The 20,038-nt window shown below is 45.5% G+C and overlaps 1 protein-coding gene across 4 annotated transcripts in view; it reads left to right on the top strand.

The window, feature by feature from the left end:
- ip6k1 (inositol hexakisphosphate kinase 1) overlaps positions 1 to 19,409 on the top strand; it is an 89,268-nt gene extending 69,859 nt beyond the window's left edge. For all 4 annotated transcript variants that reach the window (XM_086008850.1, XM_086008849.1, XM_086008851.1 and 1 more), the window contains 2 exons: positions 7,124 to 7,299; positions 13,431 to 19,409. In XM_086008850.1, the coding sequence (XP_085864976.1) occupies positions 7,124 to 7,299; positions 13,431 to 13,937 (683 nt within the window). In that variant the 3' untranslated portion in view covers positions 13,938 to 19,409. The remainder of the gene's footprint in view (positions 1 to 7,123; positions 7,300 to 13,430) is intronic.
- The last annotated feature ends 629 nt before the right edge of the window (positions 19,410 to 20,038 follow it).

The raw sequence follows: 20,038 nt of genomic DNA, 5'->3' as shown, positions 1-20,038 counted from the left end.
CTGGCTGTTGTCCAGCGAGCAGATGGATTTATGTTGCTAATTTACTTCACGGTTGCAAGTGTGGAGTCAGCAGTTTACAGCTGTTTTTAAGTTGTTGGTTTTCTGATGACAAGCAATTACTGAATTATATTCCCATGCTTTTAAAGTTGTATATGCATTGGTGTTGCTGAATGTAGCCCACTGCCTGGTAAAGCTCTTCCTTTGCATTGTGGAGCTGTGAGTGGAGCTGCTCCACATTTCAGGATGTAAGTGGAAAAATAACTTTGATCCTACCTTTCTGACACAAGGCTTGCATAAAAGCTATGGGCCAGGAATTTTCAGTCCAAAACACAAGAATCGTGGCAGCTTTAAGTATGGGAAGGGCAAAGCCAGCATGGGAACAACAACTACTTGCATTTATATAGCACCTTTAATGTAGTAAAACGTCCGAAGGCGCTTCACAGGAGTGTTATCAGACAAAATTGACACTGAGCCACATAGAGCTATTCAGACAGGTGACCAAAAGCTTGATCAAAGAGTTAGGTTTTAAGGAGCGTCTTAGAGGATAGAGAGGCGGAGAGGTTTAGGGAGGGAATCCCAGAGCTTGGGGCCTAGGCAGATGAAGGCTGAATGTAGATATTTGTGTACTTAGACACCAGATGTAACACACACATGTCTGCCACATGTGTTCTATGCACACAGTACTTCAGCATGGAAAATGAAAGACACGCTGCAGTTCACTTGCCACCAGCCTCTGGAGCTTTAGGTTTTGTTTTCCGTTGTTGTAATTTGCACACAGCAACAGTGAGCAGGAACAAGCTCCCAGAGCTTCTAATTGGCTAGTCCAATTTGTAATAAAATAATTCTTACCATTCATTGTGCATTATCTTTATATAGGGGAAAAATTGCACTTCACTCCTCTACCCAAAATTTATTTGTTCGATTTCTAATTGGCTGTGCCATGCTGAGAGAGGTAGATCAGTTCTGATTCTGCATACATGGACTGCGCCAAGGTTAGCAATGAAAGGAAATGGCTGCAGGCAGGTAAAGCGCATGGGGCACTCCCACATCAGACCACGCCTTTCTTTCAATAAAAGTCCACCCACCTCTGATCTGGGATTCCCCCCCGACTCCCACCGCAGGTTGTCTGATCTCCAGTCTTTCTCTACTCCTACTCCAGACAGTGTGAATAGAACCTTCCTGCTCTCCTTATAGTATCATTTATGCTGTAACCATTTAGTGCAAAAATGCAATGTGGTGTAAGCGTGTGGAATATTGCTTCTTTTCTTGATTTTTCTCTGCTGAAGGTGCTGGCTCATGATTGGGTACGGTTCCATGGGCACCAGTTGCCTTCCAGTACCTCATCCAGAGTGGCCATGCAGCCTGAGAGAGCTTTAGTAGTGATCGTTAGCAGGTTATTCAACCAGGGAGGGTAATGCAGCCGACCCCAATGCTCACCCAAAGCCCACACAGCTAGAGGGCAAGCAGGAGATCTTGACGTTTCTTTCCTCCTCCCTGGGCATTGGGTGCTGGAGTGAACGCTCTTGCCACTTCTGCTACCTTAGCTGATGGTTGCTAACTCAGCATAGATTGAGAATCAAACCTGCGATCTCCTTGATCAGCTATAGAGTCACACCGAATGGTGCATCAACCAACAGAGCTGTCAATCAGAGCAAGTTACTTTGTTTAACTAACACTCCGAGCTGGCTCTACCTTTCTTGAAAGACTGCTTCTGCTGCAGTTCCTTTTACATTAGTTGTTCCAGTTATTAAATGAATACTGGTTGATCTCCCGTGGCATTGCTCATGGGTAGTCCAGGATCTAAAGCGCGGTTTCTTATATTTCCTGTAGTCCCAACGCAGCCTAAATGCAACAACCACCCAGCTAATTTTCTGAAGTATATCCTGTGGCTAACTTAAGGTAAAAATATTACATATCTGAAAGGTAAAGACCTCACAATATATTACAAGACTTTACCTACCACATTACAAAACTTGCTTAAAATGAAAGCAACTTTGTTCTTCCATTTCCAAAATCTCTTGTTCCCAGTTATTTTCATTGCTCTACCTTTGTCAATATTTGTGCAAGTACTTGATTTATATCTTTTTCCCTCACCAAAACCATCCTCCTTTTTCATTTACATAATATATTTTTGTCTTCCTTTTACTTCCCACGGTGGATTTGTACTCCTTGCTAAAGCACTGCCGAGGGAGGTTTTTGCTACACTAGCCAAGCCCTGAAGAGTTGGTCATTTCTGATGGTTCAGGACTGACTGACTCTGCCAGTGTCCTAGGTCAGCATCCAAGCACCTCGCCAACATCTGACTCTGACCCTGCTGCAAACATCAGTTCCTCCTCAGCAACATAGTGAAAACCTCACCCAGACAACGTCATCAGCTCAGAGTCTTTAGTGCCTTTAAACTGTGCAAAATAGATGAAAATATTCAATCTTTTTTGCTTTTTCTGTCACTCATGTCTTGCAGTTGGTTATAAGTTTTCAACAACAGCAATTTGCATTTATATATCACCTTTAAAGTAGTAAAATGTCCCAACGTGCTTCACAGGAGCATTATACAGGAAACTTTTTTTTATCCGGCGCCGACGGGACCGACGTGGTGCCGGTTCATCAAAAATTCCGGATAACCGAAAGCTATAGTAAAAGATACGGAGAGATGAGAGCTCCGTATAAGCAACAGGTTCAGAACAATGGCCACAAGTTCCAAGCGTGTGTGTAGCTTAGCAACAGCTGCAGCCACACCCTTGCACAGCAACAGATCGAGGAAGGCAAGTACAGTATGAAGTAAAACTTACCTGAACCTACTCCTGAATTTTGCCGGTTAACCGAGATTTCCGGTTATTTAGGTGCCGGTAAATCGAAAGTTTCCTGTAATCGAGCCACATGAGATATTAGGACAGATGACCAAAAGCTTGGTCAAAGAGGTAGGTTTTAAGGAACATCTTGAGAGGCGGAGAGGTTTAGGGAGGGAATTCCAGAGTTTAGGGCCTAGGCCGCTGAAAGCACAGCGGGCAATGGTGGAACGATTAAAATAGGGGATGCTCAAGAGGCCAGAATTGGAGGAGTGCAGATATCTGGGAGGGGGGGGTGGCATTGTAGGGCTGGAGGAGGTTACAGAGATAGGGAGGGGCGAGGCCATGGAGGGATTTGAATGTAAGGATGAGAATTTTCTAATTGAGGCGTTGCCAGACCGTGAGCCAATGTAGGTCAGCGAGCACAGAGGTGATAGGTGAACGGGACTTGGATACGGGCAGCAGAGTTTTGGATGAACTCGTTTATGGAGGGTAGAAGATGGGAGGCCAGCCAGGTGAGCTGGAACAAGGTCAAAGGCGTGGATGAGGATTTCAGTAGCAGATGAGCTGCCTGAGTAATGTTCCACAGGAGAAGGCTGGAAACTACAACCTCCATGATGCATATATCTATCCAGCTATCTGTCTGTTTCTCTGTCTTTTATGTGTCTCTACTTTGTCTTTTGTGTCCCTCTCTCTATGTTACGCTCATTCTCTCTTACATGCACACCCATCCCCCTCTGCCTGGTTTTCCTGTGATGTGGGTTATTGTCATATTTGTCTGTTCCTTTGGAGTGAAAGCAACTCCTTTGAAATCTTTCTGTCTCAACAACAACTACTTGCATTTATATAGCACCTTCAATGTAATAAAACATCCCAAGGCGCTTCACAGGAGCGTTATCAAACAAAATGTTTGACAAACACAGAAGTTGTCCACAGTTGCTGGCAATTCCAGTGCCAGAGCACAGCTGAGATTTCAAACTCAAGCCCCAGGTTTCAGACAGAAAGACAGGCCTGTGGGGGAGGGGCTAACTTCTCAGAGTTGGGGGATGTGATGGGTGTGGTATATTTAGCTGTGTACACTGACCTGTGTGATGAAAAAATGACACAAATGATTTAAACAATTTGTTTGGTTGGTTTGGGGTTTTGAATTTTTCACATTGAGTGACTCAGATATTCGGTAATGTTTTGAGCCAATTACAAATTATTGCTCTACAGGTTTTGAAAGGTGTGATGGAACAGACCTGTGTTAGACCCCATACTGTTAAATTATATAGATTCTTTAGTTTTGGGGGGAAGGTTTAATCCTGTTTTGTGTCCCCATTTTTTAAAAAGTTCTCTCTCTTTCCATTTAGTTATTTTTTAAACTGTTTTAGCTGCAAGTATGTGTTGGTATTGCTGGGATCAGCCTATGTCTATATAACTCCTCCCTGTATAATATCCTCCTGCCTTCCCAGTCAGATTCTTCAGTACTAGCTATACAACATTACACATTACCAGGGCTGTGTGTGTCTGACTCTGCAGGGTCGCTGCAGTGGAAGAGCTCTGTGAACTGCTTATAACACAGACTGGGGTCAAATATTTCCCTCGTGTCACAGGCATATGGGCTCTACAGATCAGTGGGCAAACATTCAGAGACCCTTTGGCAAGATGCAGGCGCTCGGCGACGTGAATACACTTAAGTCATTATCTCTCCATCTGTCACTCCTTGTCCTTCATGCTAGTCTCTGCCCTTGATTTTTTTCTCTCTTGCCAACAGGACAGTTGAAGAGAATAGAGCTGTGTAAATTGTATTAAAGCCACGTTGGCACTCGGGACCCTGGATAAATGTTTCTCAAAGAGCATACTTGGGGCTGGCCTTCCCCACAGCTTAATGGTTAGATGTACTAAGAAGCTGTGGCACTAAGCCATACAACCCCGAAGGTCCCAAGTTTGGTTCTTGATCTGTGCTAAGTTAGCCAATCTTGGCCGGGACCAGTCACTGTAGTTGACCTTGGCACCCCTGGGCTAAAGAGCTGGGTGTAATAATTCTCCAGGGTTCCTACTTCTGATCATTATCCAGTGAATCCTCCTGGTAAGTGTGCACATGTGGACAACAGAGAACAGGATTGAGGCTGGCTGTGACACCTTCCAAAGTTAAATAACTCACCAGTACTCAATACCAAAGTTCGTACATCTAGAATGGCCACTTAGGTGAAGTAATGGCTGGCTATCGGCATGATGTAGTGCTTTCAGTAGGGGGGGTGGAGAAAGATAGCAAGAAAATTGGTAAAGAAATAGCTTTTGAACTGTTAGAATGCTGAGGGAACATGCTGGCCAGTATTGAAATATTAATCCTTACAACAATTAATGATCACTTAGACGCACCAACATTAAAAAGGACTTTCGCATTACTCTGTGAACACTGTGATGAAGAGATTGGACAATGTGTAGTTTGAAAGTCCCTTGTGTAGTTTGAAAGTCCCTTGCATAGTCAGTGTTTCTGTTCCAGCTGGTCAGGAGGGGTCAGTGGGTCATATAGTTTTGGCCAAACTATTCCAACTCCTCTTCGTGGCAGGTCAGTCCAAGAGTAACTTGGTGGTATCCATGGAATGACTTTAGGATGGACTGAGTATGGTATTGAGTGCAAATTCAGGCTAATCTTGTGGTCCAGCAGCAGGGCCCCAATGATAAGGCAATTGCCTTTTAAGCAAGTCCCCTTTCTGTTGGAATTAGCCTGTGATGGAATACTCTCCACTCGCCTTGATGAGTGCAGCTCCAACAACACTCGAGAAGCTCGACACAATCCAGGACAAAGCAGCCCGCTTGATCGGCACCCCATCCACCACCATAAACACCTCCCGCATCGTTACCTCTGGTGTCCCCGAGGGTCTATCCTTGGCCCCCTCCTATTTCTCATCTACATGCTTACCCTTGGCGACATCATCCGAAAACGCAGTCAGTTTCCACATGTACGCTGACTACACCTAGCTATACCTCACTACCAACTCTCAACCCCGCCACGGTCTCTAAATTGTCAGACTGCTTTTCCGACAGCCAGTTCTGGATGAGCAGAAATTTTCTTCAATTAAAAATGGGCAAAACCGAAGCCATTGTTTTCGGTCCCCACCACAAACTCCGTTCCCTAGCCACTGACACCATCCCTCTCCCTAACATCTGTCTCAGGCTGAGCCACACTGTTCGCAACCTTGGTGTCATATTTGACCCTGAAATGAGCTTCAGACCACATATCTGCAGCATAACTAAGAACGCCTATTTCCACCTCCGTAACATCGCCCGTCTCCGCCCTTGCCTCAGCTCATCCACTGCTGAAACCCTCATTCCATGCCTTTGTTACCTCTAGACTTGATTATTCCAACGCACTCCTGGGTGGCCTCCCACATTCTACCCTACATAAATTTGAGGTCATTCGAAACTCAGTTGCCCGTGTCCTAACTCGCACCAAGTTCCATTCACCAATCACCCCTGTGCTCGCTGGTCTACATTGGCTCCCGGTTAAGCAACACCTCAATTTCAAAATTCTCATCCTTGTTTTCAAATCCCTCCATGGCCTCGCCCCTCCCTATCTCTCTAATCTCCTTCAGCCCCACAACCCTCCGAGATATCTACGCTCTGCCCTCTTGAGCATCCCTGATTATAATCGCTCAACCATTGGTGGCCGTGCCATCTGTTGCCTAGGCCCTAAGCTTTGGAATTCCCTGCCTCTCTGCCTCGCTACCTTTCCTCCTTTAAGGCACTCCTTAAAACCTACCCCTCTGACCTAGCTTTTGGTCACCTGCCCCTGATTTCTCTTTGGCTCGGTGCCAAAAATGTTTTTGCCTTAATACTCCCGTGAAGCGCCTTGGGATGTTTTACTACGTTAAAGGCGCCAAATACAAGTTGTTGTTGTCGTCGTTAAACATTCACTCCCTACACCACTGGCGCCCTGTGGCTGCAGTGTGTACCATCTACAAGATACACTGCAGCAACTTGCCAAGGCTTCAATAGCACCTCCCAAACCTACCACCTTGAAGGACAAGGACAGCAGGTGCATGGGAACACCACCACCTCCAAGTTCCCCTCCCAAGTCGCACACCATCCTTACTTGGAAATATATTGCCGTTCCTTTATCGTCGCTGGGTCAAACTCCTGGAGCTACCTAATAGCACTGTGGGAGTACCTTCACCACACGAACTGCAGAGGTTCAAGGCGGTGGCTCACCACCACCTTCTCAAGGGCAACTCGGGATGGGCAATAGATGACCTCATCCCGTGACTGAATTAAAAAAAAAAAATAGCTTTATGTTCGGATTGTTTCTGCTTTGGAATGGCAGGGATGTTCCTTAACAAAGCTCCTCGCAGAGTTTCTGCTCCTGGAGAACGTGGTTCATCAATTTGGGTATCCTTGTATTCTGGACCTAAAGATGGGGACCAGGCAGCATGGAGATGATGCATCTGAGGAGAAGGCAGCACGACAGATGAAAAAATGTGAGCTGAGCACATCGGGAACATTGGGTGTGCGGGTGTGTGGAATGCAGGTAAGTGACCAATTTAAAGTAATAAAATGCAGCCCGCCGTTCAGTTCGAGTCTGGTTTCCCATACAAAGTAAATTATTTTGTTTGAATCTGCACTGGAAGGAAACTTAATTCCGTGTCCTATCATGTAGTTCAAACCGTGAAAGGGATAAGAAATTGGAAGAAGAGCAAGAAGCACCAGGTACTTATTAAAGGTGTCATGTCAGGTTTGGGGGGCGGTGGGGAACGAGAAATGCTTACTGAGGTGGTCCAGGGATCGGTGTTTGCACCACTGCGGCTTCTAATTTACATTAAACGACAGGTTTATCAACTCAGTGCAAAATGGTCAAATTTGCAGGCAGTACTAAACTATAGAGGAGGGCTTGAATTTCAGGAGGCAAGTTGGAAACGACAAGATTTTAGGACAAATATATGGGTGGAATAACGACAGAGCAGTCAGCTTGGCACTCAGTAGCACTCTCTCCTCTGAGTCAGAAGGTTGTGGGTTCAAGTCCCACTCCAGGACCTGAGCACCTAATTTAAGGCTGATACTTCAGTGCAGTACTGAGGGAGTGTTGTCTTTTGGATGAAATACTAAACCTATGCCCTGTCTGCTTGCTCGAGTGGATGTAAAAAATCCCAAGACATAAATCACCTGGACCTGATGGCTTACATCCTAGGGTCTTGAGGGAAGTGGCGGTAGGGATTGTGGATGCATTGGTAATAATTTTCCAAAACTCCCTGGAATCAGCAAAGGTCCCGGCAGACTGGAAAACTGCTAATGTAACGCCCTTATTTAAAAAGGGCAGTAGACAGAAGGCTGGAAACTATAGACCGGTTAGCCTAACATCTGTGGTAGGTAAAATTTTGGAGTCCATTATTAAGGAGACAGTAACAGGACATTTGGATAATCATAATTTAATAGGACAAAGTCAGCATGGTTTTATGAAGGGGAAGTCATGTTTGACAAATTTGCTGGAGTTCTTTGAGGAAGTAACATATAGGGTGGATAAAGGGGAACCAGTGGACGTAGTGTATTTAGACTTCCAAAAGGCATTTGACAAGGTGCCACACAAAAGATTATTGCTTAAGATAAAAAATCACAGGATTGGGGGTAATATTCTGGCATGGATAGAGGATTGGCTATCTAACAGAAGGCAGAGAGTTGGGATAAATGGTTCATTCTCAGACTGGCAATCAGTAACTAGTGGTGTTCCGCAGGGGTCAGTGCTGGGTCCCCAACTCTTTACAATCTATATTAACGATTTGGAGGAGGGGACCGAGTGTAACATATCAAAGTTTGCAGATGATACTAAGATGGGAGGGAAAGTAGTGAGTGAGGAGGACATAAAAAACCTGCAAGGGGACATAGACAGGCTAAGTAAGTGGGCAGAGATTTGGCAGATGGAATACAATACTGGAAAGTGTGAGGTTATGCACTTTGGCAGGAAAAATCGTAGAGCGAGTTATTATCTTAATGGCAAGAAACTGGAAAGTACTGAAGTACAAAGGGATCTGGGGGTCCTGGTGCACGAAACTCAAAAGGTTAGTATGCAGGTGCAGCAAGTGATTAAGAAGGCCAATGGAATGTTGGCTTTCATTGCTAGGGGGATAGAATATAAAAATAGGGAGGTATTGCTTCAGTTGTACAAGGTATTGGTGAGACCGCACCTGGAATACTGCATACAGTTTTGGTGTCCGTACTTAAGAAAAGACATACTTGCTCTCGAGTCAGTACAAAGAAGGTTCACTCGGTTAATCCCGGGGATGAGGGGGTGGACATATGAGGAGAGGTTGAGTAGACTGGGACTCTACTCATTGGAGTTCAGAAGAATGAGAGGTGATCTTATTGAAACATATAAGATTGTGAAGGGGTTGGATCGGGTGGATGCGGGGAGGATGTTCCCGATGATGGGTGAAACTAGAACTAGGGGGCATAGTCTTAGAATAAGGGGCTGCTCTTTCAAAACTGAGATGAGGAGGAACTACTTCACTCAGAGGGTGGTAGGTCCATGGAATATGCTGCCCCAAAAAGCTGTAGAAGCTACATCATTACATAAATTTAAAACAGAAATAGACAGTTTCCTAGAAGTAAAGGGAATTAAGGGTTACGGGGAGCAGGCAGGAATTTGGACATGAGTCTAGGTTCGGATCGGTCATGGCCCAGGGGCCGTGTAGCCTGATCCTGCTCCTATTTCGTGTGTCTAATTCTGTTAGATTCAGGAGATGGTTCTGTGATAGTAGATTGGTGGTTAGGATCAGATCAGCCATGATATTGAATGGCGGAGCAGGCTCGAGGGGCCGATTGGCCTACTCCTGCTCCTATTTCTTACGTTCTTATGTTCTTATCATTTAACGAGATCATGGCTGGTGTTTATCTTAACTCTATCCACTCACACAGACACACACTCCCGCGCACGCACTCCTCCCGCGCACGCGCACTCCTTCCAAGGCCAATGTATTCTTTCTAAGGTGCAGTGCCCAGAACTATATACTGTGCTCCAGATGTGGTCTAACCAGGGCTTTGTATAGCTGTAGCAAAACTTCTTCCCCTTTTATATTCTAGCCCTGTAGTTATGAAGGCTAAAATTCCATTAATCTTTTTGATTACACTATTCGAAGATAAGGAGAGTTCATCTGGTGTCTTGGCCAATGTTTATCCATCAACCAATACCATTAAAAAAAAACACAATTCCCTGGTCATTTATTTCATTGCAAATTTGCTGCTCGGTTTACCTATGTAACAACACTTCAAAAGTACATAATTGGCTGTGAAGTGCTTTGGGACATCCTGATGTCAGGGTTTTTGCACCTTTTCCCAATTGTTCGACGTGACTCCCATAGGGTACAATGGTATTTTATTAGGTATTACAGAAAGGTCAACACTTGTATGTGCCTTAACAATAGTTTACAGTGCAGAATGAGAATTATATCACCTGTGCTGTAGAGTTGGTGCCCTCTTGATAGACGTCTTGAAGGAAGCTTCCACCCCATCTGGGGTCTCTTCCACCTCACCCCGCCTGGGGTATCCTCTGTTCATTGGCCCTTGGCTTGGCCTCGCCCTGCCTGGGGTATCCTCTGTTGGCCCTTGTCTTGTTCTCACCCCGGCTGGGGTAACCTCTGTTCGAATCCGGATCCTCCTCCTCCTCGTGGGCCACTGCTGCCTGGTTCTTCTCCAGGGTCAGCCCTTGCTCCTGGTGCTCTACAGCCTAACTCTCGTAAGTGATCCCTCTTTTATGCCATTTTTGAGGGCGGTTACAAGGGTCAATACTGACCCAGGTATCTACCCTATCGGGGTCTTTCCAAAGGGTGGGGTGGCCAATAGGGCAGACAAAGGAAAGAGTCAGCCCACTCCCCATCCCTACCTTTGATGGACAAGGGCTGCTTGACTAGTCCTCAAGATGTCATACCTTGGCTGACCAATCATTGGCCTACACCAGAGGAAGAGGGCTGTTCCCCCATCTTATCTGGCTCTTGCTTTTTCTCAAGGTCTTAGCCAGCAACTTCAGGACCTGTTATCTCCTGTTTTACAGATAAGTCCCAAGACCAGTTGCTTAAAGGCAAAATGCTGCTGCTTCTCACAGTTTTGCAAAGCTTGACAAATTCTAGGTTTTAATGACTATTGTATACTTTGATTAATATGAAAAAAGTGATTATATAAAGAGCTGTAAAAGTTACTTATCAAAAATACATGTGGTACAATGAATCAAGGTGCGCATGTGAGGTTATAACAAGTGCTTACAATCTGTGAGTACAGGAAACTTTGTGTTATCCGGAGGCTAACTGTCCGGAATGCTCGAGCCACTGGCAAAAATCAGGAGCCGTTTTCATTAGGTTTTTTTTCTTCTCGTTGCTTTTTTCCTCAACAGTCAAGCTCTGCAAGGTCTGCTGTTGCTAAGCTACAGAGACGCTTGGACTGTTTAGAAGCTGTTGCTAACAGGGTTTGTTGACAGATACGGAGCTCAAAAGCTTCCGTATTTTTCAACATTAGAGCTGGTGTGTCCAGCAGTTTTGAGGGAACGGCAACAGCTCGGTCCCGTCGGTGCCGGAAAGCACAAAGTTTCCTGTAATTGGTTAACACAAAGGTGACTTCACAAAATACATATCCAATACAAATTTAGCATGCAGTGGAATAGTCTTTCATCCTGAGGATATAGAAGATGCTATATAAATGCAAGCTCTTTGATGAAATTCATTATAAGTATAAAGTACTGCACAGGGGATGTTGTATGGTCAGATGGGTAAGAAGTGAAAGAGGTTTAGCAGTTTTAGACTTGATGCTCAACATGTCTAATCCCTGCAGAACTGCAATCAACAAAGGAAATAGAACATAGAACTATGTAACCAAAACAATAGAACGGATGTCAGAGGAAGTCATGTTCAAACTGTACAACGTTCTGGTTAGACCACAGCTTGCCCACTCTGTCCAGCTCTTGTCACCGAGTCATTCGAGTGCTGGAGTCAGATCAGAGCAGGGCCATGAGCTTGACCCCTAGAGTCAGAGTCTAAGATATGAGGAAACATGAGAGAAACATGGGCTTTTCACCCAGGAAAGAAGGTGACTGAGAGGTGATCTTATAGAGGTACACCAGATAGTAAAGGAAATGTTAAATCCAGCATAGGAACTGGAACTGAACCATGACAGTAGGAAGAGGCTCACAGTAAAAGACAAGTTTCGGACTGACATCAGGAAGTTCTTTTGACACATTCACTGGAGGTACTGCTACTGGGATGCCTGGTATCTTCTGAGAGAAAGCATGAGCAGAGATCCCACTCCTATTCGTCATGTATTCACCTCTGCTGGAAAACGGATACTGAGTGAGGGCAAGATTGGGTTCAGTTATATTACCAACTATGGTCAATTTAGCCTACCAACATTTAAGATCACACAGCTGCCGTTCAGGGGAAGTGGGGGGGGGGGAGTTCGCAAAATCATTTTGCTGTTCTATCTTAATTTTCACATTGCAGTTCTTCACATCCAATTCTGTAATGAATGCTGGAATGACACAGCCAAAGGAGAGTACTCTCTCTACTGATGTTAATCCAGCTCCCCACACTATCGCTCAGTAACCTCTCCCAGCCAGCGCCATGTTACATAGAATCATAGAATGATACAGCACAGAAGGAGGCCATTCGGCCCATCATACCTGTGCCGGCTCTTTGAAAGAGCTGTCCAATTAGTTCCACTCCCCTGCTCTTTCCCCATAGCCATACAAATTTTTCCCCAGCAGTATTTATCCAATTCCCTTTTGAAAGTTACTTTTGAATTTGCTTCCACCACCCTTTCAGGCAGTGCATTCCAGATCATGACAATTCCCTACGTAAAAATGTTTTCCCCTCATGTTGCCCCTCTGTCTTTACTGATAGTGCGAGGGAGCTGGATTGTCACTCAGTAACCCCTCCCCCAGCACCCTGTGTTATTGCCTGAATCTCTACTGATAATCCAGCTCCCTCGCACTGTCACTCAGTAACCCCTCCCCCCCAGCACCCTGTATTATTGCCTGAATCTCTACTGATAATCCAGCTCCCTCGCACTGTCACTTAGTAACCCCTCCCCCCCCAGCACCCTGTATTATTGCCTGAATCTCTACTGATAATCCAGCTCCCTCGCACTGTCACTCAGTAACCCCTCCCCCCCCAGCACCCTGTATTATTGCCTGAATCTCTACTGATAATCCAGCTCCCTCGCACTGTCACTTACTAACCCCTCCCCCCCAGCACCCTGTGTTATTGCCTGAATCTCTACTGATAATCCAACTCCCTCATATTGTCGACTGTCGTTCCTCTCAACAGGACCCTGTGTAATTATCTCTACTGATAATCGCACACACTGTCTGCCTCAGTACTTCCTCTCAACCTTCACTCCAAGCATCAGAACTCAAACTAAAATATTCATTAGAGTGAATTATAATTCTTTGCAATGGAGTTATTTTTAATGGGGAGTTATTAACAGACTCTAGGTTGTGAGACTGAAGTTTGTATTGTGCTGGAATGGTACTTGTAGGTGGGAACTCGCGTATCTCAGCCTGGATACAAAGGTTGCAGTTAGGTTGAAAACTAATAGAGTATTTCGGGTTACCAACAGCCAATTTGGTTGTGCTGCGAATTGCTCGTCCAAGAAGCCACACTGACCAGTCATGTTTTGTCTTTTCAGGTGTATCAGTTAGACTCGGGGCATTACGTGTGCAGGAACAAGTACTATGGCCGTGGTCTTTCCATCGAAGGGTTTGGAAAAGCTCTCTATCAGTTCCTGCACAATGGCATATACCTGCGTATGGACTTGTTTGATGTTATTCTGCAGAAACTTCGTAGCCTCAAGGAGGTTCTGGAAAAGCAAGATTCTTACCGCTTCTACTCCAGCTCTTTACTGATCATCTACGACGGGAAGGAGACAAAGGCAGATCTTCGACACAAATCCACAGAGACGTTGAGCCCGGACAACCTGCAGGAAAGCACAAGTACCTTGCCATCTTCATCTTCCTCCTTGACCAGCACTCGGGGCCTGCCGAAAATTGATGTGCGGATGATAGACTTTGCCCACAGTACATTCAAGGGGTTCCGGGATGACCAAACTGTGCATGACGGGCCTGACACAGGCTACATCTTCGGACTGGAGAACCTCACTAGTATCCTAGAAGAGATTCAACTCCAGAATCAGTAGCATATTCCAAACCTTTCCTATTTCTTTACCTATTACTCGGGAGGGAGAGGTGCTGACCTCCCCCCTCAAGCACATACCTATGACTGCTTACTCTGATACTCATCGCAGCGATGACACCACGGAAAAAAATACTGTCAACTTCTGGCAAATTGCTAGAAAAAAAGTGAGTTTGTTGTTCGAACTGTTTGTTATACCCCAGTGTATAAAACTGTTACATAGTCATGTGGAACAGCACTGCCTGTACTGACACTAGTGCATCTTGTAACGGGAGCAATGCCATTCGCTTACTGAGGCCTGCCGTACAGTGGCAGGTGCCAACGTGGGAGGCACCCACTCGGTACCAAAGCAGCAAGCAGGCCAGGTAATTCCCATACTGCTCCCAAAGACCGAGACTGCATGGATTGCTGTATATTTGTAAATGCTGGGACAAATTTCCTCATTTACGACCACCTGAATGTGAGTGAAGGACTCCATAATCTAACACTCAGGTTCTTTAGCTGACAGGTGTGCGGGTTTGTTTTGAATTTCACTTCTTCCCTTGAATATTATTCCCTTCAGTACCTTACCAGGGTTAATCTCTCACTGTGCCAGCGATTTAATGCACCGAGCCTGTGGCTCGCCTGCTCCTCGGAAGGCTGTTGCACGTTCTTCGGAAGGCAGATCAGAGTAGCGTTCCAAGAGTCGGATCACGGACCAACGCTGGGTTACTGCAAAGGACTGTGTGCCGCAAGGTTAGAGCTTCGTACGGGTGTTCGATACGAGTATCGCAAAGCAAGGCTCTTCTAGCTAGCACAATCTTTCCTTCTCAACACTGGCCGAGTGAGCAGACAGAAAAAAATCAGCTCAGCACTGTCGTGGACTTCCAGTGAATGTAACCAGAAGTAGTGGAAGTGTGGGAGCCATTTCCCGCTGCTCATTCCCAGAATGACTTGGCTTTCACCTGTTGTTCGTGCAGTTACATATATACGTCCTGCTGATTCAGTGGAGACATTTAGTAATTTGTAGGAAAGCACATTGGCACAATGCAGGTGTGTTTATAAAGACTGACCTGTAGGCTGTTCCTAATATAAAGCTCTTATGTTGCCATCCTTTTGTTCAGAATATGTTGACTTTATACATCTTTGCTTACAAGTACTTGCAGTACTTAACAAGTTTCAAACTAATTCTACTGTGTAGCTTTTAAGATTGCTATTTTGTTACGTTGATCCCAAATCTTTATTTTTGTCTTTTGAAGTGTATGTTCCAGTCCAGATCATGAAGTACTGAGAGCCCTGCTTTACAGAATGCCGCCCATCCCTTAAATCTGCAGTATCCCCTTTGAGTGGCTCGTGAGAAAAGCTGAAACTTGTCGTTTCAGTGTGAGGCACCGATTGGCTGAGCTGAAACTTGTAATGGTTTGCTCCAGTGTGAGGCACCGATTGGCTGGCTGGTGACCCGGAACACTGCCCCATGTGGCCGAGGTTGAAAAGCGCATTGGTGTGAAACCGATGAGCCTGATTAAAGCCTGGCGTGCCGTCTGCGCAAACTCTAGGTATGAATTCAAACATACGTAAGCATTTTATCGTGAGCTCACACAGCACACTTGGAGTCGCACAGTGTATTGTGTACAAGGTCATTGCTGTGTGAATGAGGTAATTCCACACTCCTGCTTTTTGGGCCGTGGGCAGGATTTTTTTGCAAGCATTGTTCTGACCCTGCCATTTGGCTGCGTTTGTGAAGTTTTTAACCTATGACCAGTATGATCCTGGGTTGGGTGCTGTGACAGGGAGTGAATCGTACCCTTCACATAGAGCGCAAGTGATGTATAGAGCACACCCAAGATGTGCGAGGACTGCAGCATCTGCCGGAGAGACCCCTAGGTAAGTTCCCAGCTGAAGGAACAATTCTAAGCAGTTTGCAGGGAAATCTTCCCTGACTCACTTGACCCTGTGCGACCAGATGATTGGACCATACTCCTCTCCGGTGACTTCATTAGCTGTTAGTGGATCTCCCTTGGTGATACTCTCAGGTAGTGTGGAGCATGAGCCATGGAGCAGAGTAGTGAGGGTCGTTCATGTGCGGTAGGCAGGAGAAATTTGCGCTAATTAATGTTTCACATCCTCCTGACACTTTACCCTGTGGGCGCATCAGACAGCTTCCTGTATTCTGCGGATACATGCCAGAGACACAACTTTTAATCCTATAGATGTTCAACAGAGAATATAAATCTGAAAACTTCCTGGCACGCCTCTCGGCCACTCTAGGCATGAATTACAAAACCAAAATAAACCAACACTGTATTACAGCAAAATAGTAAGATGTGCAGAATAGTAAATGTAAGTATGTAAACATTCCCCTTCCTCCCCAAAAATTAGATCTGAATCCAAAATCGGCGCATTTATCAAAGAGGCAGGACACTATTGAATGGATGTAAAACGTTGAGTGTCACGAGGCTCAGTGGCCGGGCACCCAAGCAGTCCCGTGTGTGTCTATCGCTGTGTCCATCCCATATTAAAGACCCTTCTTTCCCCAGGAACTAAGCACTTGCATTCCTTATGGAACAGCCTGTAGACACTCGGGAGCACAGTCACTAAACTCATTATTGCAGTTCCCCAGTGGCTGATAGTTAGCCAATAGAAAAGGCACTGCTTCTTCCCACTTCACCCCACATCTTACAAAGGAAAAGTGACACCAGCACTCCTCGATGGGACCCCACTGCAAGCTGGAAAAAAGAACGTTTAATTCATTGCCTTTCATACATGTAATCCATTGCATTCCTGAAAAGAGTACAACGCCCAGCGCTCTGGGAGAAAGGGAGGATTGCCATCGCTTCAACCTGGAGCTGACAGTTTAGTGCAGCGTGCTGGGATCTGTAGCTCTGTGGTTAGAACCGAACAGCAGTGAGGGGCACCGATCCCACAGGCCACATGTGCACGGAAACCCACGGCACCTAGGATCGAAGACTTGGAAATGGTTCACAGGGCAAATTAGAGGGCATTGAAGAGAGCAGCAGTCCCTGTGGGAGGAAAGTTGTCGGGGAATTAGGGAGTTCAGTGACTTGTTAAAATCCCAGAATTGTTTTTTTAATCTGTGTTATTTTCAGGGGTGTATGTGGGTGGGTGGGGACCAACATGGCCACTCAAAGGAGTTTGATAAATTTCAGGCATTTTATTGGTTGCTTTAGTGGCAGTTACTGGTTGTTCATTAGCTGCGTCTTAGTGATTGGAGATTTTTAATAAAACAATGCAGTATTTTATTCTAGCGGTGCAGTGGTTTTTGATTGGCTCAAGTCTCCCATTCACGAATAAACCAGTCAGCACACTTCTCCCACTCCCGTCACTAATCTCCTTCTCTGACCTCCCTGTTTAAAAAAAAAAAAAAAAATTCAAGCAGTGCCGTTAAATATCTCTGCAACCCTCAATCCTCCTGCTTAACAGATATATCACCACATACTTGCTGAGAAGCGTTGCACAAATGTGCCACAGGCAAATGTGTTTGGAGAAGCTCTGGAACCTGATGGCCCTCTGAAACACTAGCAGTGAATGAAGTGTCTTTTGGGGGAGTAATTCAACCCAGAATTAGTAACGTATGGGCTACCATTGCTTAACAATGAAGTAAAAAAATTAAATTGTTGTATTTTAGTTGTTTAAAGTCTTTTTTGAACAAAAAAACAATTGCAAAGAGTTAAAGAGCACTTCTGTTTCTGAGCCGTGCCCACCTTTTTAGTTCTTTTGTTTCTGTGGCAGTGCATTAGAGAGGGACAATCACGCGAGTGTCAGTGTGCCATCTCACCGTACACAACTACAGGTAACCAGAGGCTGGCCGGACCAGAAAGTGGTGAGGAAGCCCAACTCTGAACATTTTAAAATGTCAGGTCTAAACTTTCTTTTTAGTTATTCTCTGTAAAGAGAAATGTACAGGAAACTTTCGTTTATATCCGGAATGCTCTATCCACCGGCAAAATTCAGGAGTCGGTTCAGATAAGTTTTTTTTAACTTTTCGTTGCTTTTTTTCTCCAGTCCTGGCTCTGCAAGCGTCTAGCTGAAGCTGTTGCTTAGCTACAGAGACGCTTGAAAGCTGCGCCGACTGTTTTGAAGCTGTTGCTAAGCAACAGGGTTTGTTGCTTCAGACGGAGCTCAGAAGCTCCGTATGTTTTAACATTAGCGCTCGTTTTTCCGGCAGTGTTGATCCACTGGCACTAGCTCGGTCCCGTCAGTGCCGGATACCAGAAAGTTTCCTGTAAGTGGAAGTTTGACTTTCTAAACAAGAAGCACAGCTATTTTAAAAAATAGGGCCAGTTAAGAGAAATAAAGGAGGACTGGAATGGCACAAGGCCTGGTTTTGGAATCCAGGGTCTTGAGCACTTGGTGCTCTCTCATCCCCCGGAGCATTAACCTCACTGTGAATGTAGATGTCCTCAATTGCCAAGGAGCATCTGGTCAGCCCCAGGTTGTTGTAAATGGCGGAGACGTGTTGAATAATTCACCTTGAATCCAGTGGTGTGTCGGATGGGCAGGATCCTGAAGCTGCCCTGCTCGAGGGATGACATTGTACAGAAACGTCACTCCATCATGGCACACGCAGTGACCTGCCCGGTGTGAGGGAACAGCCCAATCCAGGTATGTTGTCCTGCTCGATTTAGATTGTTCAAACTTTGTGCCATTTTCCAAATACTCCGAATGAAAAGGACAGATCTACAGAACCAAGGGGCCGACCGGCAGCGGTGGAATTTCACTAACTGCCCGCTGGCTGTTTCCAAACCAGTTGGGGGTTAAAGTGTGCCTGTGAAGTCTAGATCTGGTGTTTCCCCACACTGCTGACAAATTTATTTTCTGACAAATATGAAATCTGCCTTTTGTGAACTTCCAACATGTATCTCAGATTTCTGTGCGGTATTCTTTTAGTACTGCTCCTCATGGTCTTCCTTACTCTTACTACCATCCCTGAAGACTGGCTGTCAAAACATTGTGCTGTGAAGAAGCGGAGCAGGCTACGGCGTAACTGCCTCTTTCAAGGAGTGCTGTGCCCAGTTGATGTACTAAGAGCTGAAGCTACCTGATCAGAAGGGATACTGCAGCTTTGAGGCACTCAATAATGGAAAGTGGGGGTGGAGGGTGGAGTGAAAGGGATGAGGCTGAACACATTTTTCTTGTTCATTGAGGTTGCTAAAGCCGCATGGGCTCCTGATAGTTGTACTAAACTATCTTGCAGAAATTTAGAGAAGCATTAAATTTCTGCACAGACAGAAAATCTCTCAGCTGCCAAGCAGACATGGGAATTGTTTTGTTATATTACTAATTTATTCAAAGTAGTTTCAATGGTTCTTTCTTTTCACTGTATTTCTGTTGTGCGACTGTATCTTCACTGGTAGGAGACTATCTCTTCAGGAATCTGTGGGCATGAGCATACTGTATCCTTGTGATCTGTGTTTGACAGTGTTACCTCCCAGTTGTCACAGTTATGTATAAAATAAATACATTTAGGAAACAAAAATTCCGCTTGATCTTTCATTGGCTGATTTGACTTGTAGAAAGGTGATCTTTTGCTATGGTACAGGCCAGCAAAACCTGGATAACATCCAGGCTCGGGCTGGCGAGTGGCAGGTAACATTCCCGCCACACATGTGCTTGGTAATGACCATCTCGAACAAAGAAAAAGGTCCAGCCATCTTCTCCTAGCCTTTAACTGCACCACCATCACAGTCTTCCACCATCAACATCAAGGGGGGTCCCCATTCGAGGGACTAAAGCCAGAGAGCTTTTGTACCCAGATCAGTTGTCTGATGGTGGGGGTCAGGTAAGCTCTTGCACGCTGTCACTACCCTGAAATTGATCTCACTGGTGGGGAGGGGGGTGCGGTGGGTGAGGCCAGTAGCTTCTAGGCTCCAGCAGTGCCCTGATTTTTGTATCATGGGGGGCACAGGTCAGCTCTGCTACCATCCAATAATAGCCCCACTTTGGGCTCAATGGGGGACAGGATTCTGGTATGCTTTCCTACCCGACATCAATGCCACCATTTTGTCTTTTGTGGGAGTGGGCAATGCAGTGAGCTGTGATGCCCAATTTCAATGCCACGATTATTGTCTCCACTGGGGAAAGGGGCCTTCATTTTTCTCCAGCACT

This window comes from Somniosus microcephalus, chromosome 16, assembly GCF_052327205.1.
Source record: "Somniosus microcephalus isolate GS21.2 chromosome 16, FLI_Smic_1.0, whole genome shotgun sequence".
Classification (NCBI taxonomy): Eukaryota; Metazoa; Chordata; class Chondrichthyes; order Squaliformes; family Somniosidae; genus Somniosus; species Somniosus microcephalus.
Note: the sequence above shows the minus strand (reverse complement) of the source record. Positions and strands in the feature narration are given on the sequence as shown.